Genomic DNA, 27,328 nt, shown 5'->3' with positions numbered 1-27,328 from the left:
ATAGCATAACATACTGTTAGGTATATCTGGGGTGCCCGACCTACCTTTCGGTTCTAACGACCGTAACACGGGGACTACTCCCCTACTACTACCTCTATCACATAACAACATATCATAAACATACTGTCAGGCATATCTGGGGTGCCCGACCTACCCTTCGGTCCTAACGACCGTAATACGAGGACTATTCCCCCTACTGCTACTATCACATAACATCATATCAGGCTAGCACATAAAACACATCAGTTAGTAGCAAACTAGATAATTATCACAAAGACAATCATCTAACATACAACTCCTACTAGTGGGCCAACATTGTCGCCGTAGATCCACCAACTACTGGGAGGTAACTCACCTCACTCTGCTGAAGTCCCGCAGACCCAACCCCAGCTGCTGGATGACAGGTTCCCGAACTGTCAACATCAAAATAACACCCAATTAATAATTGGGTTCCAATACATAACCATAAGTCCATGCTTGGGGTAAAAGACTACTCTACCCCTAACTTGGCTTGATTCAAGCCCAAGGCCCAAACCAAAGGCCCAAAAGTCCAACTATGGCTCAAGGCCCAACATATGGCCCAATTTTCCAAATTGGGCCCAAACCTTTACATGGTCTTACTCTAAGGCCCAACCAATTATTTCAGTCCAACAGTTGACATTCTAATGGCCCAATATCATATAATCATTAAGACCCAAACTATGGCCCAAACCCTCATATGGGTCTTACCCTAAAGCCCATCAACATATTCTAGTCCATATAATTATTCTTGAATGACCCATTATTGATCCAATTACCAAAGCCCAATAGAAAGGCCCAACTCAAAGCCCAAGTGAAATTAGGGTTTCACATAAAATGACAATTAGGGTTAAGTGTTTCTCACTTAACCCATTAAGGACTTAATCCATTGAGTCTATCACTCTACTAGATAAGTCATATGGTGTTATTGGGTGTAATTCACAACTCCATTCCAATGGCCCAAAAGTAGGTCCCAATAAGTCCAAGGCCCATAAATCCAATATTAGGGTTTTCTAAACCCTAATTAGGGTTTCCAACCCCATCTAAGCCCAATAGGCCCAATAGCTAGGTCTTTTGATCATTTAAGGTTCATTAGGCCCATTAGGGTTTCACTAGGCCCATTAGTCACATGTTTGGGCTTTTAGGTCAATTAGAGCTTCATTGGGCCCATTAGGGTTTCATTGGGCCTACTAGGGTTTATTAGGCCCATTAAGGTTTCCGTCCCTTTGTCCAAACATCCCAAACGAGTCACAATACAAACGAGGCACACCGCCACCCGACACGGCGGCCGGTGGCGGCAGCCACCACCCTACGGTGGTGGTTTGAGTTTTCCTTTTCATTATTCCAACATGATTACAGTTTACATCGCAAAATCCAAAAATAAACATACACACTAACTAACATAAACACACACACATAGGCAGCCACCACCTCACGGTGGTGGTGGTGGTGGCCTTCCTCGATTTTCCGATAAAACACAACCATACACAACACACACATACATGCTTCTGATTTGCGAGATGCACCCTAGCCACCCACCTGGTGGCTCACGGTGGCGACAACAACAGTTTTGGGACGGCAGCCACCACTTCACGGTGGTGGCGGTGACTCCTTTTGGTTCTCAGTCAAGCAGCAACACACCCCTACACGATTGTGCTCGGAATCTGGACGCCAACGACGCAACGCCGACGAAGAGACGTCGTACAGAAGAGGATGGCGGCGACAGCATCTCCGATCTCTGGCCGGTACAGCTGCCTTCGACCGTTCTCGGTGGTTTTTTCTCGGTTACACACGTCGTCCGGTAGCAGCGATGGTGGAGCAAACAGTGGCCTAGAGGTGGCGGTTGAGAGAGCTCCGGAAGATGGTGACAGTCGAACGGAGAGGCGGATGCCGGTGGTCCTTGTCGTCTTCGCTGATCGGGAACGACATGACGGCGGCTCACGTCTTCAACGACAGCAGAACGACGCCGGTGGTGGAGGTAAAAGGGTGGCAGCGGCGCCGGAAGTGGAAGGGAAGGTGGCGGCTGTGCTCTTCTGTTAGGGTTAGGGCAACGTAAGGCATATATACCCGACTCCTCAAACTCTATTCCATGTTGACACTATCGACCCCTCATTTCAGGATTCATTTTCAAACATAACCCTTATTTTACCATTTCAACCCCATCTTCTGAAATCCCTTACAAATTAAGTCCCAAATTTTGCTAAGTAGCCCCTCCCTCTACAATTATTCTCAAATAAAGTCCATATGTTACCCTTTTAACCCCAGCCTTCAAAAACTCTTTACAAATTGAGTCCGAAATTTACCATTTAGCCCCTGCCCTCAGAAATCTTTACAAATTGAATCCGAAATTTATACTTTAACCCCCAAATAACCCAACTTATGACATTTGGCTTCCCAAAACCAATACCTTGCTATATAATTATTGATTTTAGGGCTACTATACATGCATTAATTTATTTATTTAATAAACGGGGTGTTACATATTTACAAATTGTTTATTTCTTTGTTTTGATAGATTAGAAAGTAGTTTTTCTCTTCCATTATGTAGACTCGTATGTATGTTTTCTTTAAGGGAATAAGAACAGAAAAGTTTCCCTTCTGGACTCGTATTTTCCTTTTGTTCTTTGTGTATGTTTGATCATGAGCAAATTTCTACACTTGGTATCAGAGCGAAGATTAAAGAGAGTTGGTTTGAGAGTCGACTTTCGAAGGAGTCACTACTACAAAACACCCTTTTACGACACGCAATGTTTGTCGTAAAACGCTCAGACGACACGCAAATGCGTGTCAAGGAAGGCCCTGTCATAACGAAAGACGACACACATTTATGACGCGCATTTATGACACGCGTTTATGACGTTCCTTTATGACACGCAATGCGTATTAAGGAAGCCCCTGTCATAAATGAAGACGACACGCTCTTCCGCGTCGTAACCTTACGACGCGCACGTTTATGACACGCAAGGCGTATCAAGGAAGCCCCTGTCATAAAGGAAGACGACACGCCCTTGCGTGTCATAACCTTACGACGCGCGTTTACGACTCACAATATGTATCATTAAATCTACTGTCATAAATGAAGAAGACACGCATTTGCATGTCTTAAACTTCAGCTGCCAGTGACGATACACATTTACGATACGCATTTACAACGTGAATACACACACATAATAAAAAACAAATATAGACCAAAACATTCAATTTCATCTAAATGTCAAACAGTTACCTAACATTACATGTCAAACAACACTAAATGTCAAACAAGGATGCTAAGTAACATTTCACAAAGTTAACAAAAACATGTACACCACATGTCAAAAGACCATACCTAACATTTCACTGTTAACAAAATATTGTTTTGCGGATACAAAATATCACCGATAAATGAAGCCTGTAACATACTCCGACCATTCTTCATGTATTTCATCGATATCATCAGCTGTGTACTCAACTTTGCCACCCTCGACCTGAATTACATTCAATAATTTCATTATATAAAAAAACGTATATAGTGAATTCTCTATGTTTGACCTCAAAACTATAATCAATATTTATGGAACATTTGAAGGAAAAGAATGTAAAGAGTTGCAATTTACAAAAGTATCCCTTGACACTTGATGAAAGCAAACTAATTAACTTAGGAAGCGAATTAAGAAGAGGCTCCTACACATAAATGCATATTACACCGTATGATATGGCAAAAAGTGGTAGTGAGATGAAAGAATGAAAGTAGCTTGACTTTTCAGCCTACCAGGTGACAAAAACAAAAAGCGAATAAAAGTATTTTGCCTTTTCAAGCATTCAAAACCATACCTGAAATGAAAGAAATAAAAACCAAGAAAAAAATAAAATAAAAGTACATTAAGTGAGTTGCAATTTGTTTTTTGGAATGTAGAAGTAAAATGGTCATTTAGCCTCTCATTCAGATGGTATATTCAACAACACTTTACCTGGAACATGTAACAAGCCCTAAATCAGTAGCGGTGTTTGGTGGTGACACAGTACGTGGTGGTTGTGGCTGTTGTTGCTTAAATTTTTGTTGTTGAAGAGCTATAGTCAAGTGTAGATCAGAGCTTCCATATGAAAAAACATACATTTAGCTACTTTTATGAGAGGTTGTATTTAAAGTGGAATATAATGACAGAGAACTTTACCTCATTAAGCTTTTCCTATGCCAAATCAGGTTGACTAATATACCCTTGAAAAAAATAACATATTAAATTTTGATTGTCTGGACTAATTAGAATATATGATTGTTGTATAAATGAACCTTGTCTAGTAATACAGTAGCTATAGATTTGTATGGTTAATCTTGCATAACTTAAAAAACATGTTTCTTATTTGTATTTTTGGCTTCGTAAGTAGATGTATATTTTTCAATCATAAAGTTGACTCCAATTACTAGCTTTTTTTTTGTGAAGTTAATTTTTCATGAGTTAAATTTATATTAGTTTTTAATTTAATGGTGAATTTGTAATGAAAAATAGTAAAAAAGCTTAAAACAACCAGGTACCCGGTACCGGAACCGGTTCCGGTTCCAAAATATAAAGAACCGTTATAAACCATTCCGATTCCGTTTCCTACATTCCAACAATCTCCAGTTCCAGAAAAATAGGGCGGATACCCGCTTAGGCTCACCCCTAAGTCCGAGACCATCCAAAGAAAGCCATTTAAAATACATTTTGCATAAGAACATAAAGAAGTTTAATATATATATATATATATATATATATATATATATATATATATATATATATATATAAAGAGTCTAGAAAAGATTATATGATGTAATGAAATGATCAGAAATATGAACCTGAAAGAGGAAAACATGAATGACATAGAGGAGGAGGTGAGCTCTCTAAAGCTAAAGTGCATAAGCAGTTGAGCAATTTGGCCATTATAAGGCCACCATAGGCTTGTTCTAGGTGAATTGTTCTTGCAAAGAATTTGAATAGAAAATATGGAATGTTGCATTCAGGAAGTGGTGCAAGGGATGAGTTTCTACTTGAAAGTGACAAGTCTTCTAAAACACTTCTCTTTCAACAACAACTCTTAGTTCACAACAGATCAACTGTGATTGCAGAGGTGCTTTAATGGTCACCATTGGGACAAGATTGGTGAAAAGACACTAATGAAGATCCATTCATTAAAATGAAATTTATTATAACTAACCTGTATGCAGCTTCAATCAGACAAAAAGAAAAAGGAAATGACCTCACTGAAATGCAGGTGAGAATCTTACAGCTTACTGTCAAACCAAAGGTTTATTAAAAAGAATATTGCTTCCACCAAATTGCATCTAGTTAAAACTTTCTGCACTTGAAGGTTTGCATGATCTAGTAGTAGCCTTTCTTTGTCTCGATGGACTTTAGTAATCAGAAAAAAGTTTATTAAATCTAAACTAAAAGTGGAATTCTCACTAAAAGGTAGATTTTTTACCTGTTGGAAAAGCACCCATCCAAAGGTAACAATTAGTTTTTAACTTTTCTATATTCAAGTTATAAAGTGGCAGATAACTTATTTTTCTATTTAAAATACACATAGTAAATATTTCAAACGACACATTTATTTGGGTAAAGTTTCGCTTTATAAAAGATCAATATTTTTTCTATATTTATCTGTTTAATTCATTTACTTATGTAACTGTATATAAAAAATAGCATTATTGAATGAGTCATTCCATTCCTCGATGATAATGGAGTGTAATGTAATGACCTATTCCATGACATTGGTCATTCCATTCCTTTGTGATTCTAAAAAAAAACCTAAGATGGAGGAAAAAGGGGCACCTGAGCATTGATATTAGAAGTTCCATGATCGTTTAAATAGCAGGAAATAATTGAAGATGCAGCATATTGTCCAGGGGAAGCTTCTAGTTCTTTAGTGAAAAGTTGCAGACACAAAGCATTTGAACGCCGATTGGACTAAAAAACAAAATAGAATTTGTCATCGAGACTGGCTGAATTTGCTGATGCACTATTATCTTTAGAACTATAGTACAAGAAACATCTTAAAATACAATATTCATTTTTTAAAGCATTTATTAGATGTGATTAAAGTGTTTTTAATGAATTTGCTGATGCACTGTTATCTTTACCAAATTAAATAGTTTTTAATGAATTTATGTAAGACTAGAAGGGAATTTAACTAATATATCCAAAAAAATATGCTTACTTGAACACAACATCAAATCTGAGATCCTTTCTCTTAGTGATACGTGGTGATAAACCATTTAAATACAAATCGTTTCCATGGTTTTAAATGGCACTTGGCTCATATCTAAGCTTATATATAGTTTTTTGCCATACACAACAGTTTTTTGCCATACACAACAATTCATGCATTATATAGTTGTACAATACAACTATATAATGTTGTATGCCATACACAAATGTTGTATTGTATGCCATACACAAATGTTGTATTGTACAACTATATAATGCATGAATCGTTTCCATGGTTTTCCATGGTTTTTCTTCTTCCGATTAGCTCCTGCATATCACTGAATTTAATAACTACCAATTCAATATAATCTCACTCCAGCCATTAATGAAAAAAAAGTAAGATTTGAAGGTACACTACCGATTCCTTGAGCTTGATCTAGACCGATTTCATGAGGTTTGACCACTCATCGTTGTTATCTTCCATCCCTAAAGTCACCGGTGTGGCGTTTTTTTCTTTGGAGCCACTGTTGCTGCCCTATTCTTTCCCTCGAGCCACCGTCTCGAATCTTTTCAACCAATTTGACGTTTTGAGAGAGATCGAAATGGAGAAATGGAGATAGTACTTGAACCAAAGAATTCTGAAAAAAAGCCCTAGAGTGTGATTCTGTGCTGAAGAATTCATGAAAGCACGTTTTGTTAAAAAAAATATAAAACGACATGATGTAAACGACACGTGTTTTTATCATGGGTGCCCTTCGTGTTTTTTTTTAGTTTGGGGTGACATTAATTTTAGGGCACGCAGAAATGCGTGTCCTATATCCTTCAAATTTTGAGAGAGATGACATTATTTTTAGGACACACATTTTTACGTATCATAAAACATCGCGTGTCATGGTTTGCATGTCATTAAAGGTGTATATTCTAGTAGTGAGTGAGGAGCCTTTGGTTGTAGGGCAGCAAGAGCATCAAAAGCAGCGGGTCAACAACTGGTTTTGGAGGCAAAAATCAATAAGATGGTCTGACTGGCAGCAACTGAAAGAAAGAGATGAAGAAACAAGCAAGAAAAGCAAGTAGTCTGTAGCAAGTAGCAGACAAGAAAGAAAACACGAATGAAAGATAAGCAGCAAGGCAGATCATGTTTGTTAATCAGAAGAAAGATATAGCAACAGAAGTTTGTTGTTTGTTAGCAGGAAAGAAAGAAGAAGCAAGCAACAAGTGATTAAGAAGCAGGAGAGGGTCGGTTGCAAGCAAGAAAAGCAAGATAGCAAGCAAGAGGTTTGTAGCAAGTAGCAAACCAGAAGTCTGTAGCAAGTAGCAGCAAAATCACAGCAAGTAGCAGTAACCAAACATAAGAAAGAAAGCAAGAAAGCAAGCAGCAAGATGAAGCAAGCAGGAGAGTGAAGCAATCAGTAAGGTTGGTCACGTTTTGACGATGAAAGAGGAATGAGACAGCAAGGAGTCTGAGCAAGATTATAGCAAGAGAAGTAAGATCATCAAGCTTACGGGGGTGAATGTTGTGTAATTTTGATGGTCAAGTGAGGTTAATTGGGTTGTGTTGATGGGTCACGTGTGGGGTTTTAGTCAGATTTATTTAGTTTTTTATTTGGCCATATATTGACCAAATTGAAGGAGAATAAAGTGGCTTAGTTGCCACTTTCATAGGACACATGCACCTGCAAGTTTTTAGATTTTTCCGTTTGTTTTTTAGCTGTAAATAGTAGACTTTGTAATCTACTTTATGCATGGAATAACATAGAAAATTCCTCAATAACTTTCTGTTTCTCCTTCGTGTGCAAATACATCAAGTAGGTTTTTCTTTATTCCACTGTGTGTAAGATCTATAGCAGTAGAGAGAGGGCCTGATTTCCAACAGAAACTTAGGCAACAAGGACAGTGAAGTATATCTCATGAACAGTTAGGAACATAGTAAACATCGTTACTACCAAAAAGTTGCTGCCATTAAGCAATAGTTTTACATTCCCTTTTCCAACTACATTCATCCTCGTGTTGTTCCAAACCTCAGAAAACCCAACCTGTTTAGTTTTCATAAGATTCTTATAAAAACTAATATATTATTATTTTTAATACGTTAAAAAAAGCTTACAAAGTTAAATGAAAATTTTAATTTGATTTATTAAATTAAATTAAATGATATATTTCAATTTTGTAATTAATTAACTTTTGTTCTATAATGTAGATCGACCATTGGTAAATCGATTCTGGAGACAAGTGTGGAATAGAAGATAGAAAAGAAATAATTATAGATGGATGTGGTGGAATACATAAGAAAGCAACACATATTATCTGTGCCAATCTAAAACCGGGAAGCCACCGACAAAACCAGAAGCCGATGACAAAAACAGTATCAGCCGCAGCTTCAAACTATTACTGTTCATACAGCCAAGAATGATGAAAATTAAAGAAGAAAAAGTAAAGAACGATGTTAGAAGATGGACGAGAAATTTGCAGAAACTGTTGCTATGATATTCAAAAATTAAAATATGTAATAAAATTTGAGAAATATATAAAATTAGTATAGTGAGTTGAATGCTGATATGACAATCCGTTAAATTTTAATAGATTTGAATGGTGTGTATAATTTAACGAGTAAAGTACTATAGTGACTGAATAAGGGAGAATGCCTTTATAGAGGATGGGAGAATAGAAAGGAACAAATGTGAGAAATTGTTCAAAAGAAGATGAGGTGAGGCCACTGTGAAGGCGACCCAAACAGACAAACAGAAAGCAACGCCGGCATTTGGAGCTGCCAAAGTGGAGAGAAAGATAAAGCGTGAAGCCTCCATGATGGCCCGAAAGTTTTAAGCTTCTTTTAAATGATTTACATAAATGGTCCTTGAGGTTATAAATAATGCCAATATAAAAATATAAAATAAAAGTAGTGGTATAATCATCATTTAACATACATTTAATGGACCATTGTCATTGACTCAAAATAAATATTATAAGCAATTCGGAAAACCACATGTACCAAATGTGTAATTTACTCTTTATTTTGCTATATTGTTTGTCGGGGATTTCGTGTTCGATTACACCAAAAGTACTTATTTGGTAATCAAGGGAGCAGAAGGTCAGTCTACCGGTACTAGCGATTGCCCCACAGTGATCTTTTCGAAATCATCTACAGCAATCAATCTGGTAAGTTTGTCGGATTTTCGCGTGGTTGATTACTTAAATATTTTTAGGGTTTAATGGTTTACATTCATGTCATTCGGTACTCGTTTACAGAGTATTGATTTTTCTGCTTTTGTTATTTGAGTAATCAGAGTTCAAATGTTCCCTGAAGTAGCTCACAATACAAATTCACGCATTGATTTTTCTGTTTTTGTTATTGAGTAATCAGTTTTGACATGTGGTAGGTTATTGGTTTCTGCATTCTTAATTATACTTTAAGTATCATTTCACCTTGTCTTTTCACCTTCACTAAATAGCTGGGTATTTGTCATGACAAGTAGAGCGACATATGAAATATGGTTTTCTATAGCAGAAGAAGGTGAAGGTAAAGGTAAAGGTAAAGGAGGAGCATGGAATCGTGTTTCCTCGAGTTTCCGCATCATTGATATACACGCTTTCAAGGGGAAGATATATACCCTAATTAACTTACGCTGGTGATTCACGGCTACGGAGACATGTATGTGAATTGCGACTCGATCCACCCGCGCCTAAATTAACATTACTCGATACACATTTTGTGGGTTCAACTTCCTGCGTTTTTAATTTTGTAAGTTCGGACGAAAACCTGTCCTTTATGTGATGCAATGTGTGTCGAGATATGCATACATGGTTCACAAACCTGTAGGATTTGGATCTCAACTGAATTGTTTTTGGGCGCCTTGTGAAAAGACAAGACAAGAATATGCATTGTTTCATAGCGGCTTGAAGTTTAGTGTTGCTGTAAAACCAGAGTCATGGCCATCATCATCATCATCATCATTCTTTGATGCTAACAGGCGTGGAGACAGATTCTATAGTGCAGAAGGGTGGTACTTCCCCCATGCTTGTTTGAATGTAAACTGCTATACATAATCACATACTCTCATAGATGACTCATGTTGGACTTGTTATTTATTTTTGTTTTCATATCCTTGAACCAATTTTAAATATATTCATTGATTTGAATTTTATATGTTTCTCTGTAAGTAAATTATCTTTGCAATTCGGGTTTTTTTGTTTTTAGCTAATTTATAACCACCCTTGAACATGCATGATTATTAATTATGTGTATCTACCTACCTACATAGTCTGAATCTGTGTCGACTGTGATCCTGTAATTATTTAGTAGCTCCTCTTAAGTACCTTAACATCCTATAGCAGCTTGTAAGTCTTGCTAAGTGGCCTTTGACATATACCTATTGATTAAACTCACACTCAACATACTCAACATGATATGTGCTCTTGTGACCTAATTAAGGTACCTTAACGTTCCACCACACCTGTTAATTTGTTTGTAATTAATGAGTACCTTAATATCGAGTTTTTTGTAAAAATGGGTTGAAAATAGAAACCCTTTGTAAAAATGGGTTGATTTTTATTTCATTTGCAAAAATGGGTTTCTTTTTTTGTCCCCACATAACAATCAACCTGTTAATATGTAATTTTATATTTTGGGCCCTTCAACTTTCATAATAATCCCACAACTTATATATTATTTAATTTTTATATCTTTAATTTTTTAAGTTTATATTTTAATCTTTATTACATATAATATATAAGTTTATTATTCAAATTACATAATCGGAATTTATGTAAATATCAAATATTTCTTTTTAATCTTATATATATATATATATATATATATATATATATATATATATATATATATATATATATATATATATATATATATATATATATATATATATAGGCTTAGGTTATTTTGTTTAAAGTAATTATTGTGTTATTGTATGTATAAATGTGGGTCAATCAAATTTACTTATTTTAAGAAAGTGATTAATATATATTATTGAATTAAATATAATTGAAAAAACCATCATAATTAATTACAAGGGTAATTTAGTCAATTAATATAGATGTAATAAAGAAAAATTGCATTTTTTTAAGGGATCATAGATTCTATTAATTTTAAAAATCCGATTTTACGAATTATAAATCTTTTAAATCGGACATTCTGACAGAATATGTTTATGAGTATATTCAAAAATAAAAATATTCTTGAACCATAAATAATAAAAATATTCTTGAACCTATTTCTTGATCATGAATTTAAAAACTTCTTGTAGATTAACAAATTCTTGAAGAATAAATTGAAGAATAAAAACAAAAAATACATTATTTCTTATAGAATACGGGTAACAATTGTTAAGAATTACATTTATTGTTAAAGAATAAAACTAAAAAAACTTTCAAAACGGGAAAGAAAACATCAAAATCTAACAACGACTAATACATTCTAAAAGAATAATGTGGCCCGTTTCAATTTTGTGGTCCGTTCTTCAAGCATCAACTTCTGTGATTCCAACAGAATTGGAATTCGTGATTCCATTCCAACATAATTGGAATTCGTGATTTCATTCCAATAGAATTGGAATCTTACCAATACCTCTGTGATTCCATTTCATTATGGTTTTCAGGACATTACTACACTCAAACCCAAAGGAAAAAGTGTTTCCTTTTCACAATAGATGTTGTCACATGGATTACAGTCAAGAAATACAAGAACAATCTTGTTCTTGCCCTTATGTACCCAGCAAACCAACAAAAAAAAGAGGGCAGTTTCCCATTCGTGTTCTTCCTTCTCCCATTCCTGTGAAAACAACAAACCCAATCAACTCTACAAACACCCATCGATTTTCTGTCAAAAGTAACCCCAAAATATCTAATTTTGTACAACTGAAATGGTGTTCCCTTTACCCTTTCTGAGTTGAACTAACGTGCACTCCTTTCTTCACTGCTAGCCTCGGACCACCCAAACACCAACTGTTCCCTCTTGTTCTTCCTTCTTCCTTCTTCCCTGTCAAACAATCAAACCCATAACCTGATAAAAATTAATAACTTATCACCAATGCTTGATTCACAATTGTATAAAAAGATCATAGTTCAATCAGAATGGATATCAAGGAGTTGAATCTAGGTTTTAGAACATGATGTTACATAAGAGAGCTTACGGAATAAACTACGACTGTGATATATAGCAAACTTTAAAATTCAGATGAAAATCAAATCATCCATTGATATCCAAATGGTATATCATCCCATCATTACCCTACTCATTTGCACAATTGATGTATAGAATTTTAGATAAAGAAATTGCAAAATACCAGAAAAGACATACCCTGCATAATTGGGTACCGTCCTAGAGATCTTCACAGCAGGAGTCTTCCTGGCCGATGAACTCTCCCCACCGTTTGGAGCCCTAAAAGCCCCATCTTTGAACGTCCTCCCCGCAGACGATTCAGAGCGAAAGGTCTAGGATTCGGAATTGAAATCAGGCTCGCATTCGTTCATCGGAATTGACTGGATTCGGTTTTACTTGAGATCTTCACAGCATCTTCCGGTTTTGGACTCGACAAATTGTTTTCGCCATCGGTGGTCGAAGATACTATCGCAGATACTAGAGAAACGAATTGGGATGCAGACGTCGATGGTAATTAAAAGGGGACAAATTAGGTTAAAAATCAACTAGCATAATTATAGGAAAGTATTTAGGGAAGTTGTTTATAAAATTACCTAATTACCCTTATTTATTTAATTATTTATTTATATTTTAAATTTTGATTGGCCCACATTTATGCATACAATAACACAATACTTAGTTTAAACATTTGAACCTATCTCTCTCTCTCTCTCTCTATATATATATATATATATATATATATATATATATATATATATATATATATATATAATTTTTATGTCAAATTTTTTGTAGAAAATAACAAAAGTCATTGAATTGTCATTCTTTATCTGGAAAGTAGATGTCTGAGTTGTCACTATCCACATGTAAAAGTAGATGTCTTAATTGTCACTATCCACATGCAAAAGTAAAAGTATGAATTGTCACTTTTATCTGAAAATAAGTAAGTAAAAGTTAAAAAAATAATTATAACTTTGTTTACGTTTAATTCATTTTCTGATGTATATATTGAATTCACCATTTTAGTTTCCATCATCATTTTCATAAACCATAGTTTTCACAAATTTGAAATCCCAGCTTTTCTTCTTTAATTCTTCAGTTACATTTGTGACTTCATACACGAATCTTCCTTCGCCTAAATTGTAAGGTACATATTCTTGTCTAAATTTCAAATATCTAACGTGAAACATTATATATAATATGATAATTTATATATTTTATCTTATTGTTTATTTTGCAGTTACAAATAATGTGGCCTGCGAATACTAGTCTTGTAGATCTTCTTAACAATTATGGAGTATCACAGTCAGTTCAACCTATTGATTTTGTCACCAACCCCTCTGAGGTACAATTTCCTTTACCTAATGGTGCTAGATGTGAGACAGATAATGACTTTGGATTTGATGAACCCAACTCCCAATTTAGTAAAGATAGTGTTAGTGAATCATTAAGTGATGTTGGGGATGAGTCTGACAATAATGTGAATGAAACTCCGATTGTGAGTAACCATCCAGTTATGAACTTTATGAACGATATTGGAGACGAAGGAGACGATGACATAGTAGATATTCAAGACAAAATTCATTTAGATTTTTGGAATGAATCTGAAAACAAAATAAGGTTAGGAATGTTGTTTGAAAATAAGGATCAGGTAAAAAAGGCAGTAAGACTTTGGTCGATCAATCAAAATAGAGAGTTTAAGGTTTGTGAAAGTAAAAGTAGTTTTTGGATAGCAAAGTGTAAAACTCTTGGCGGTGAAGAAGGAAGTTCTCTTGTCGTTTGAGAGGTTCGTACAAGGGTAAAATGCTTATTGCTGTTACAAAAGATGCCAACAATAATATATTACCAGTTTCTTATGCCATTGTTGATGAGGAAACTACACACAGTTGGAGTTGGTTTTTGTATTAGTTCAGACATTTTGTTGCTCAAGACAGACAATTGTGTGTTATTTCAGACCGACATCAATGAATAATTCACGCAATGGAAAATCTAGAGGAATGGAAAGAGCCATTGGGATACCATCGATTTTGTCTTCGACACATCAGAAGCAATCTCATGAAAAAGTACAAGAACGTGAGGCTTAAATCATTTTGTTGGGATATTGGAAGCACCACACAAAAAAGAAAGTTTGTGAAGTATAAGAAACAAATCAAAGCAATCAATCTTGAAGCTTGGCAGTATTTAGACCAAATTGATAAAAGTCAATGGTGTCTTTTTTATGATGAAAATTGTCGATGGGGGTCGTTAACGACAAATATATCCGAGAGTATGAATAATGCGCTACTAGGAGCAAGACACGCCCTAATAGGCATGAAGGTGTTGTCAAAATATCCGAGAGTATGAATAATTACAGCATGAAGGTTACTAAATTAATATTAATATTTATTTTAGTTTATGATTTATCTTGCAGGTATGTTTTGATTAAGTAAAATCATTAACATGAAAATGAAGGATCATTACTCCTTTTGGGTGAATATTTATGGTGTTGTTTAACCATGTTTTTCGAATATAACTATCCAAGGTTGGTTGCACATGAAAGACCACAAAAGTCTAAAGTTTAAGTTAACGGTAATATGTCAAAATGTACAAATCTCTGACCAGTTTGCGTTTGAGCCGACCTATATATATATATATATATATATATATATATATATATATATATATGTTTGTGTGTGTGTGTGTGTGAAAAGCCATATCACTATTAAAAAAGTTACATAACGACCCCTTCGGAAAGACAAACCGAAAGGGACACTATTCGACTTAGGCATGACAAACAAACATATTAGGTTTGTTTTTGATGATAAAGATGAGAAGGACAAGCATGTCTTCTACTCAAAAAAGAGACCAAGTGTAAATTGTTCTCCCAATGATAAATAACTTAAATTTTGCATTGATATCATAGTGTCGGTTGAATGTTAGCCAAACACAATATAACATAGTATATCTTACATACGCCGCATGATGACCATTGCACAAAATATAGTAGTTGTCTTTTAAGTTATATAATTAACACGCGCGATCAACAATTTGTTTAAGGAAATGTCTAAAAGTTAGATCCTTATATTCGATGTTGACATACTTGTTAATCGGATAAAAAACCATCAGGAAGAAAAAAAAATCTTTGATAATAAGTTTAAAATTAGATGCTTATATTCAATATTGACCCATCTATTTTTTAATCAGAAGATAAGATAAGAAGCCAATTAGTTTAACCAACATATTAATGTTTTTACGTATGGAATTTGGTTCTTGGAATGAAAATTTCGACAAAATATTTGCAAAACTATATTGTATAACCGAAAACTCGGAAAATGTACTCTATATGGTATAGAAAGAGTTAAAACATTTAAAAATAAAGAAAAGAACCCCACATCAAGAAAGCATTGTATCCCCGTCATGTTCCCATAACTAAAGATAAGGAATTTTCAACAAAAAGAGACAACAAATGTGCGCTTATACACAGTAGTACACAGTTATCAATGAAGAGTTAGAGAGTATGCACGGTTCGACTATTCGGACTTATTTGATATTCCTTAGAATATTTTACAGGTCACAATAAAATAATAAACCACGTGAAGAAAAAATTTCATGCTTGCTTGATATTTCAAGAAAATTTTAAACATCAATATTATTAAAAAAAAATGTCTCCCGTCAATTTCTTATGAAAATATGGAGTTTTCACCAAAAGAGAGCCACTTTTGGAACCGTATGTATGTTTATGCAATACAATTGAATTATCAATGGTGTATTGTTTGATGATTGGTTGATACTTGTGTGGTTTTCACAGGAAATTTTCAGAAATTTATAGATAGAGAAAACAACCCCACATCAAGAAAAAGTTTCAGTTGTGTTCCCATGAATTTCAGATAATAAAAATACAGGATTTTCAACAAAAAGATGCAATACAACCATCAAAACTTGTGGAAATGCATTTACATTTATGTACTTACATATTTTACTGATAGTAATGACAAACAATATCAATATGCAACTTGAAAGTTAGAAAACATACATTATCTTGTTTACCCATAATATTAATACTAATAGCAACATACTTACATTCTTTTACATAATAACATCATACTTAAAAATATTTCAATAGCAATATGTAGCATGGAACTTATAAGCATTTCAGAAGTTTGATGTTATATGTTTCTATTTATCGGAAAAGTACGCTGCTATTATGGGTACAAGATATATAAGTACAGATCATCGATTCGATGTATACAGAAATTATGTAGATATTGTGACTTTGGTTCTTTGTGAAAAGTAGATCAATTCTTCAAAAAAATCATGGATTGTGTATATAACATAACGGTAAACAAGGAATAGTATAAAGTAACAAATTAAAGGTGAGAAAACTAACCTTTAAATCATCAACATCCACTGTAAGAAAGGTAAATGTTATGGAAACCCAACCCAAAAATGGTAAAGTAATGAAAAAAAAACATGAACATAAAATGGAAGCATTTAGCTTGATTTAACTCATGAAATTTGTAAGAAAAATGGAAAAAGAAAAGGAAAGTCATGACCTTTTAGAGTTATTTCGTTTTAATTGAGGTTTGGTATTGGAATTCAAATACCCTTAGGCGGTTGTTTAGCTCATGGAATGTTATTTGTAGGAAATGAAATAGCATCCAACTTTAAAAGAAAAATGTTGATATATTCAAGTTAAAATAAGAATAATAAAATGTTCAAAGCATAGTGTCCTAATAAGATTATATGAAAATACGGAATATGAAGAAATGAAAGTAAGATGCAATAGTACAAACTAAGTTTACATAGCGTCAATTCAATCAGACAAAAACTGCAACTTTTTGTCCCACCAAAAAAGATGAATGACACCTCAACAGAACTTAACACGTTGTTGAACTGTGTTTGGTGTACATTAGAGAGGTACCGATTACAATGGGACAAAAAAGTACGTTATCCTCATAATATAAACATAACACACCTGTCAAATATTATAAAAAAACAAAAATACCTAACCTGCAAGAAATAAGATAGCAATGTACTTTACCAATTACCACTATTCTCAATTACAGTCTACTGATTACCCTAAACAACAACCTTGATATAATAAGCAAAATTTGGTTGCTAGTAGGACTAAAATTCATTGTATGTTGCTATGACCATTAGGAAATTGAAAGTAGGTTATCTACACAGAATAAGAAAACCTCATTTACGCGCCATTTATAGAAAAATGAGAAAGCCTTGGGCTTTTTTAGTGAATCATGACGATTTTCATCGTGATCCCCCCTATATTCAACTTTAATTATTATTAGATCTTTTCTTGTAATACGTTTGCGACCTGGGCACTTGATCCCAAGGGTGAAAACAAGGAATTGCTTCACAATCCCTTTTGTAATGCTTTCCGTATAGTCATACCCACCTCTCCTCCATCTCATCCAGCGTGCATCCTTATTATCAGGGACTTCAATACCTCACTACTTTCAGCTTCTGTATCCTCAGTCATCTTAACAAGTTCATTGCCTCCTGTAGGACCTTCATTCATCTCTGTAGCTTCTCCTTCCATATCCATATCACTAACTTTTACCATTTCTTTAGAAACACATTCTACTGTCCTTGTAGCCATACCATCAGCTTTTAATGTTAGTTTATAAACACATTCTTCCATCCTCCCTAAAAGATCCCTCAGCTCTTTGTTTTCTTTGGTTTAGAGTCAACTTCATTGTTGGCTTTTTGTCACTCTGCAAATCAATCACATCTCATATAACAAAAACCCTATAGGTATTAAAGTCAGAAATAAATTAAAGATCACATCAAACCTGTTCTTGTAACTGATTGCTGCTCACATAACCCTCAATCGTATTCACGGGTCCCAACATAGTTCTGCTTGTTTCAATGATATCGTTTTTTAGAGTCTTGTTTTCATCTTCTTCTTTCTGCTGTGCAAAACAACAACCCATTAGAGATAACAAAAAAAACACACACACACAATCTAATTTCGATGATATGAGTGTTACCCCAATTTTCAACAAACCAAAACCTAATAGAAACAGAGGAAAAAAATCGATCAATTCTAATTTCGATAATATGAGTTTTTTCCCCAATTTTCAACAAACCTAAACCTAATACAAACAGAGAAAAAAATCGATCAATTTCGCGTGATTACCTTTTTAGCCGCCGTCGATCCCGTAATTTCAAGAAGAAGTGTTTGTTGAACACGACTCTTTATATGGGAAACAACAAGACTTTTATTAAGACACTTAAGAAGAACTTACACTTTGAGAGACTACTACACACTTTGCTTTCTTTGAGGCGTTTCTTGGATACTTGGATGTTGGGATTAGTTTGGAGCAAATGAGCTCCACACCTATTTATAGGTGTTTCCACCTCAATATAGGAAGGTTCTAGATCTACATACATTCATGACTATTCTAGAACTTTCTATTGTATTCTATATCTATTACAAACTTCTATATATTTCTAAAATGTTATATAATGTTTTGGAGAGGTCTAGGATGCTCCAATGTCTTCTAGAATGATCCATAACCTTCCAGGGTCTTCCATGTCGTTCTAGAGTATTATAGAGTCTTATGGCGTCTTCTAGACTCCTCCATAGTATTCCATAATGTTTTAGAATCTTCCAGATCATTCTAGAACATGCTAACTTCTTCTAGACAATAACATTGATTATTTGGGCTAGAGATGACCTTCAACACTCCCCCTCAACACTAGCCCCTATTCGCCGTACCATGTTGAACTGATAATTAAAGCCCTCGCATTTTTCAGTACTTAACCCTTTGTGAACTCCATCTGGTACTTGGTCATTAGTCTTGATATGTCTCATATTAACTTCTTCCTTGAGAACTTTTTCTCTTCCACATGCTTTGTTTTTCCTCATATGTTGCAGCCGTTGCTTCGTATATTGTTTCCGTAGTTGACAAAGACATTCGTGGTTGCCTTTTCTTGCACCATAATATTGTTCCTGACCCCGTTGAACTCTCTTGTATAGTTTCTTATGCCTCCCTTTGGCAAACTTGTAAGCATGTTGGTTGTCCCTTTTACAAGCCTTGGGAAATTCCCGTAATATTAACATGTTATAACGTGATCCCTTATTGATCTGATCATCTCGTTTAGATGTTGCTTGGTTGAGAGATTTTACTTTGCTCTTACGAATTAATGTGTTTTTCTTCTTATTCGCCTTATCCTGTTTTTCCATCACATGTTCCACTTTTCGTCTAAGATGCCACTTTTTATGTAACTCTGGTGACATCATGTTCTTATTCTCCTTTGGAATGTCCATATTCGAGGGAACAACTTCCTCCTTCAAGGTTGTCATAAACTTTGTCTCACTCTTCGTGAGACCTTTGTCGAGTTGCATAGTTGATAGGATTCGGGAACCAATCCTATTTCTCTTCAACGATACAATGTGAATTATTGAACCCTTAGTGATACGCATGGTATCATCTCTCTCAAATTGTAACAACGTAAATTTCCAAAACAATTTTTCATTTTTAAAACATACTTTTATTCATAAGGTAATATCAAAACATAATGTATCCAATGTTATCATAACAAAACATATCCCAGAATCTCAAGACATAAACTCCATGAGTGTGTACGGATCATGCCGGCGCCTTCCCGCAATCCTCGCTAGTACCTGAAACACATAACACAACAACTGTAAACATAAATGCTTAGTGAATTCCCCAAAATACCACATACGCACATACGCCACTCAAGGCTATAAGACCTTCCGGTCACTGTGTCTCAGAGGACTTCCGTCCCACAACCCTGGTAGACCTTCCGGTCCTACCCGTAATGACCTTCCGGTCCATATCATCATGACCTTCCGGTCCACATCATAATGACCTCCCGGTCCTTCTCATTCATAACATACATAACACATACATATCATATAACAGCATACAGCACGTACATCTCATAGCATATAAGACCTTTCGGTCACACATAGGTACCATCCTAGGTACAGTATAGTGAGAAGACTCACCTCGTACGCAGTCGGATAAACTCCCGTGCTTGACGTCTCGACCTAGCCTCCTCCTATCATCCGAATAACATTCCTGATCAATACCCTCTCATAGTCTCATCTCTAAAGATTGGGTAGAAGGCCATTCTACCCCTCCCTGAACTCTCCTGAATCAGCTTGACCAAAACCCTAAGGTCAACTGAAGTCAACGGTCAAACTTTGACCCGACTCGTCGAGTGCACATGGGCGACTCGGCGAGTCCATGCGGGTCCTCTGAATCCTTCTAGCCTCACTTGGCACGTCGAGTCATCCCTTCACTCGACGGGTTACTCCTGTCACGAATCGCGGGGCAACCCCGACTCGACTCGTCGAGTCCACTTATGAACTCGGCGAGTAGCGTCCATGACAACACTCAAATGACCTTCTGAGGTCAGATCCGCTTCTCTAACCTATAGATCTGACCTTTCCATACCCACTAATCATGTAAAGGTGAAACCTTTACACTCATGCAACATATATATGATTCCTTTTGAAGAAATAGCCTCAAAATGGCAACCTAAGTTCATTCCTTCCATAACACTTCATAAAGCAAGATGGATAATGCTCTCTGGACCTCTATGGGTCCAGATCTGAAGTCTAACACATAAAGGGACCATAAACTCATCAATTCAAGCCATAAAAAGGGTATAGAAAACCCTAGATTCATAGATCTTAACCAAAACAGAAGGAGAGTTCGATTTGCTACCTCAATACTGCAGATCCAAGCTTGAAAACCACGGATTAGCAATCCTCTTGACCTCCTCTAGTTGGAAACACCTTCTTCTTTGCAAAACAACACCAAAAAGGATTAAAATGGCTTGCTCTCACACACAACTCGCCCAAGCTCTCTAGGGTTTCTCTCTCTGGACTGGTAGCCGCAAATGAGGGCTATAAGGACCCTTAAATAGGGCACATGCCCAAAGATTTAGGGTTTCTGCCGCCAGCACGGACTCGTCGAGTCACCCCGCCGACTCGTCGAGTCCATTCATTAATCCAGTCAGCAAATCGCGATCCTACTCGACGAGTCTAGGCGTCGACTCGTCGAGTCCTTCTCTCAAACTCAAAATAAATGAATAACATAGAATACCTGGGAATCCGGATGTTACACAAATGACCAGGGTCGTACGTTGTCTAGGAAATCCATTCCCAATACCATGCGATAGTCATCCATATGCACCACTATCAAGTCTATGGTACCTTCCCATTCTGCTATCTTAAGTGGTACTCCATATGCAACACCAATGATAGGCTTGGATAAAGAGTTGACGAATTTCAACCGGCCTGGATTTTTGGTGTATTTGATTCCCAACTTCCTAGCTTCATCTTCAGCAAGGAAATTATGAGATGCACCTGTATCTACCAATGCCTTGGTGTATCCTCCATTTACCCTGGCCTCCACGAACATTAACCTTCCTCTTTTAGTCTTATTTTCTTCTATAGCAAATAGTGCCTCAGCATCCCATTCATCCTCTACGTCCTTTTTGGAAGTTACTACATTGCTTTCCACAAACTTTTTCTTTGACCAACAATCCTTGGACATGTGGCCCCACTTTCCATAATTGTTGCAGTTGCCTTCGAACCTCCTCCCCCGAGAACTCTTATTGTCGGTCTTTTGAGATCTCCATGGTTGTGAGGTTCCTTGCTGACTCTTCCCTTTTTCAGCATTTTTGTATCCTTCTTTAGAAGGTGGCTTGAAATTCCTCCGACTTTTGCTTGTGTAGAGTGCTTCCTCTTCGCTCTTTAGTGTGATGCCTCCCATTTGCTTAGCCATAGCTTATTGGCTGGCCAGCAAATTCTCAAACTCTACAAGTGATGGTTGAACGGGCCATCCTTGTATAGTAGTAACGAAGCTTCTATATTCCGACCTCAGTCCATGGATGATGATCCTCTTCATTCGAGCTTCTGAAATGACGGATTGTAGATCTAGTTCAGTAATCTCCCGACATATCGACTTGACCTTGTGGAAATATTGAGCAATCGTCATGTCACGTTGTGAGATTGATAATAGCTCGTTCTCCAAAATTTGTAGTCTCGTATCATTCTTCTTTGAGAAAAGCGTCACAAACGTGTCCCAAGCTTCTTTCGGTGTGTTCTCGTCCCGAATATGCTCCAACATCTCTTCTTCGATGGTGGTCTTCAAGACAAACATTGCTTTGCCTGCTTTGATTTTCCATTTGCGCAAAGCACCATTAACATCTTCCTCTAGTGGCGTAGTTTCACTTCCGCCAACGACCTCCCATAGATCTTGTCCTTGTAAGTAGGACTTCATACATGTTACCCACGTTTTGTAGTTGTTGTTGTTGAGTTTTTTGATTCCTACGACAACTTGGAGATCACCTATCGTGTTGGCAGTACCTCGGTAATACCAAACAAGCTAGTTTCGACACCAAACTTGCAGAGTCACAGGCTACTCACGATACAAAGAGAATCACTCGTTCTCACTATCAAGAAACCTCGCTCTGATACTAGATTGTTGAACACGACTCTTTATATGGGAAACAACAAGACTTTTATTAAGACACTTAAGAAGAACTTACACTTTGAGAGACTACTACACACTTTGCTTTCTTTGAGGCGTTTCTTGGATACTTGGATGTTGGGATTAGTTTGGAGCAAATGAGCTTCACACCTATTTATAGGTGTTTCCACCTCCATATAGGAAGGTTCTAGATCTACATACATTCATGACTATTCTAGAACTTTCTATCGTATTCTATATCTATTACAAACTTCTATATATTTCTAAAATGTTCTATAATGTTTTGGAGAGGTCTAGGATGCTCCAATGTCTTCTAGAATGATCCATAACCTTCCAGGGTCTTCCATGTCGTTCTAGAGTATTCTAGAGTCTTCTGACGTCTTCTAGACTCCTCCATAGTATTCCATAATGTTTTAGAATCTTCCAGATCATTCTAGAACATGCTAACTTCTTCTAGACAATAACATTGATTCTATTAGGCTAGTGATGACCTTCAACAGTGTCGCCGCCGCAGAGTCGTCATAATTGTTAGACATTTTTCGAATTTGTGAGACCACGGTGAAAACGTTTGAAGCCTACGTCATGCCGACGTTTGCTTTTATATCCGTTTTAGATTTTCACCTAAACGGTAACTTTTCAAAAAAATATTTACTTACCAAAAATAGATTAGTTTCGAAATTATATACTAATATTTTTTTTAGATTTTCACCTGAATAGTGTTTTTCAAAAAAATATTTACTTACCAAAAACACGTTAGATTCAAAATTTTATATATTTTAAGCTTTTATTGTTTTCTTAATACTATATTTTTTCGACTCTTTTTTTCTAAAAAAAATTGCTATTAAGTTTTACCAATTTTTTACAAACACCATTTATATTATATCACATTTCATTATCACAACAATTTTTTAAATCTAAATCAAAATAAATATCCTAGATTGTTTATATTTACTTGACTCGTTTTAAATAACAATTGTAGCAATCTTAAATTAAAACCAATATCATAAGTATAAAACTACATTGCCTTCATAATCTATTATCTAACAACTATATCAACCTCCTTTATTTTTAACAAGTTTCTAATGCTCCGATATTATTGCAACCAAAAAATACATTGCATACAAGAATCATAATTTGACCTTTTGACCTTTTACTATAATCTCAATTTGTTTCTTTCGGCATGTTATCAAATGTTAATGTTAAGTGGTAGAAACTCCGGTTTCCTCACTTTGTGTAGTGGCCCTGCATACAAAATGACTAATTTAGTCTTCCGAATAATCTTTTTCTTTAAATTAGATCTCAAAATGATATGATTTATGATTAAAAGAAGAAAAAAATCCTTCAGAGTTTGTGGTTATGATTGGTTGGTTTAGATAAAGTTGGCAATTTTATCACTCCTCGAAGTCCCTTGGCTATCGTATGCTCCAGATCTGGATTCTCATGCTGTTTGGTGCAATGCATAGAGTTTTGACTCCATTTCTCACCCTTTTGACCTAGTTTTGGGGATGGACATGCATTGGACATGCATGTCCATAAAGTAAGGATTTTTATGGTTCTTTAAAAAGCAAGGAAGCCTTCTGGAAAGTTGGAGTAAAGGACTCAACGGATCAAGTCCTTAATGTACATAATGAACTTGCTTTATTTACTAACATTTCTCATCCTCGAGATAGTGTAGCTATCAGAATTATGTCCATATCTTCAAGACAAGATGTGGCAATAGAATATCAGTATCTTTGTATGTTTCCTTTTAAAGTAATTCTTTTATTTCTTTGTTGCTTTGTTTAAACTTGTCAAGTAGAAAGAAGTTATAATTGAAATTAATAGTTAGGTGATAGTTTTGTTAGAATATAGTACCTTGTAATCATTCCTGATTTAATTGTACCTTTTGTATCAACCATGGTGAAAATTAGAGGTAGGCCTATATTCAGAGCAAGAGAGATTGTGATGGACGAGACTCTAGTCATCAGAGAGGTGATTGTTGGTGAGGTCAGGGAGGCAGTTCAATAGCTGTTCCTTGAATTTTTTTACTTAGATTAGGACTGAGTTGTTGGAGACTCTAACACATAGGATTGTTGCGACTACTCAGGGGCAGTCGCAGGACAGGCTCGGGGAGCGAGCTGTCGAGATTTCTTTTATGCCATCCACCAAGATTTGAGGGGAAGAAGAATCGTGTTGCTAGTATGAAGTGGATTGTGGATATCGATATTGCCTTTTGTACTGGTTACTGTCCTTAGGAGGCCAAGGTTTGCTATGTTACGAGACTTCTAAAGGATCCAGCCAATGACTGGTGGAAACTTGTGACATTGTCATTTTCACGGCCATTTTAAAACTTTTTATTTATGCTTATTTAAAAGGGAAAACTTTGGAAAAACCCAACATATTTTCATCAAATGTTTAAAAAAAACCGATATATTATTTTTTAGTGCATTAAAACCCTTATATTTTATGAAGTTCTTATTTAAGGTTTTCTAACCTTAGGAAAACCTAATCTATTTTCATGAAAGGATTAAAAAAACAATTATATTATTTTTTTAGTGCATTTAAACCCTCATATTTTTTTTAAAATTTTTTAATATAATGAATTGTAATAATCAAAACGTTGAGAATCGATTACCTAGCATTTTCGGCTATCTTGGATTTACCGAGCTCAATGCCTTAAATGATACGTTTTAAAAAATATAAGGGTTTTAACGTACAAAAAAATAATATAGTGGTTTTTTTAAGACTTTGATCAAAATATGTTGGGTTTTTCTAAGGTTTTTCGCTATTTAAAAACCAGAGTTTATTTATAATTGCGGAATTTGTTCCCGTAAAAGTATTTCCGAATAAATGTTTTTCATTAATTTATAAGAAGCTTGAAATGTCATAATTGATACAAAACATAAGCATAAACAGGCCTTACAGTATCTTATACTAACAGTCTACATCTCCTTGAATCTCTCATCATGCATGTAACTTTTTACCGTTACCTGTGATACAAAGAAACTGAGTGAGTTAGGTTGGGAAAACTGGTGAGTAAATAGGGCTTTCAACCCACAATAATATAGTTAATATGTTTAATTATCAAACAATTAACCTAATTACACATCTCCATTTTCCTATTTATTCTTATCTAAGGTTCTATCCTAAGGGTCATCTTGGTCATCGTTGCTCACAATACTGTTACAGGGATTTCTCCACAATACGTGTTAGTAGGTTGTTTTCTATATTTATTCCTAAGGGTTTGTCATAAGGAATAGGCACGAAGTCCATCGCTGCCAGTTTTAATCTAATAGGCATGGAGTCCATCGCTGCCAGTGTTTATCTAATAAGCACGAAGTCCAAATGTGCACCACAAGCTCAAGATTTTCTTCTAGTTATCCTTATAAATGGGTTTGTGTGACATCCCCAATTTTACGGCAAAAAAACCGATTTGTTTATGCTTATTTAAAATCAAATTATCATTTTTGTAGAATAATATTTAAATCTTAAATCTACATCTTTTGTCTCCAGCGAGACTAGAACCCTCAACCTTTTAACAAGAACATTTTCGTCAACTCATGATACCGCTAGGCTATAAGCCTTTTGGTACTATGGTTATAGCTAATGACCCATGATTATTAATTATGTGTATCTACTTCTTCTTAGTGAAATATTTAATTTATGACCCACATGATCCTTTGTTACAACTTTAATAGATTAAAAAGATGGGATATTTTATGGCACCTATACATTAATCATATATTATTGTTCAGTTGTGTGTTGTTATATTAGATATGAAGAATAAGGATATTATTATTATTATTATTTGTAACACCGTAAATTTTTCAAACAAAATTTTCATTTTTAAAACATATAATTCTCATTAACACATTTCACAAAACCCTAAAGTGTCAAATTATCAAAAACAAAAATCCATAATTGTTTGAATAAAAACCCAGGATCCTCAAAACATAACTCCATCTCGTGTGTACAATCAAGCCGGCGCCTTCCCGCGATCCTGAGAAATACCTGAAACACATATCACATAACACGGTAAGCACGAAGCTTAGTGAGCTTCCCCAAAATACCACACACATCTCATTAGCCTCTCGTGGCTATATCTCGATAAAGACCCTCCGGTCAATGTGTCTCAGTGGAGACCCTCCGGTCCCACAACTCGGGTTGGACCCTGCGGTCCTAACTCAATAAATCTCAGAATAATACACAACATAAATCACAATACATAATGCAGGATAACACAATACTCAATAATAGCATACAAGACCCTCTGGTCACACAAAGTTACCACTCATGGTAAGCATAGTGAGAAGACTCACCTCTTAAGTAAGCAAAGAAATCGTGTACCCCTCGAATAGCCTAATCCCCGCCTACATGTCATAAGGATCTCTAATTAACACTTAAAATCACAATTCTAAATAAATCAATCTATCCTCTCTCTCTCTAACTCTTGGGATAGGTAAAAGACCATTTTACCCCTCCATGGTCTCCATAATCCCTGTCATGACCAAACCCTAAAAGTCAACAGAAGTTAACACTCGAGTCAACAATCCATGTTGACCCTACTCGTCGAGTGCATC

General features: G+C 35.4%; 1 protein-coding gene and 1 long non-coding RNA gene across 2 annotated transcripts; one reads left to right on the top strand and one right to left on the bottom strand.

Annotated features, from left to right (window-relative positions):
* Positions 1-9,245: 9,245 nt before the first annotated feature.
* On the top strand, positions 9,246-10,324 carry LOC145126225 (uncharacterized). Its single transcript, XR_013716372.1, has 2 exons — positions 9,246-9,338; positions 9,656-10,324. It is a non-coding gene; the product is annotated as an uncharacterized LOC145126225 (long non-coding RNA).
* Positions 10,325-22,064: 11,740 nt separating this feature from the next.
* On the bottom strand, positions 22,065-22,559 carry LOC145126502 (uncharacterized). The gene has a single exon (XM_079061860.1). It carries the CDS (start codon positions 22,557-22,559, stop codon positions 22,065-22,067), a length of 495 nt encoding a protein of 164 aa, XP_078917986.1.
* Positions 22,560-27,328: the final 4,769 nt, after the last annotated feature.

Source organism: Lactuca virosa, chromosome 7 (assembly GCF_052849685.1).
Source record: "Lactuca virosa cultivar CGN04683 chromosome 7, Lactuca_virosa_CGN04683_v6, whole genome shotgun sequence".
Classification (NCBI taxonomy): Eukaryota; Viridiplantae; Streptophyta; class Magnoliopsida; order Asterales; family Asteraceae; genus Lactuca; species Lactuca virosa.
The sequence above is the reverse complement of the archived record's forward strand: the minus strand, read 5'-3'. Positions and strand labels throughout refer to the sequence as shown.

What these genes read in the sequence shown, in the direction of transcription:
- LOC145126502 (XM_079061860.1), bottom strand. Translation starts at nt 22,559, where the DNA reads ATGAAGTCCTACTTACAAGGACAAGATCTATGGGAGGTCGTTGGCGGA.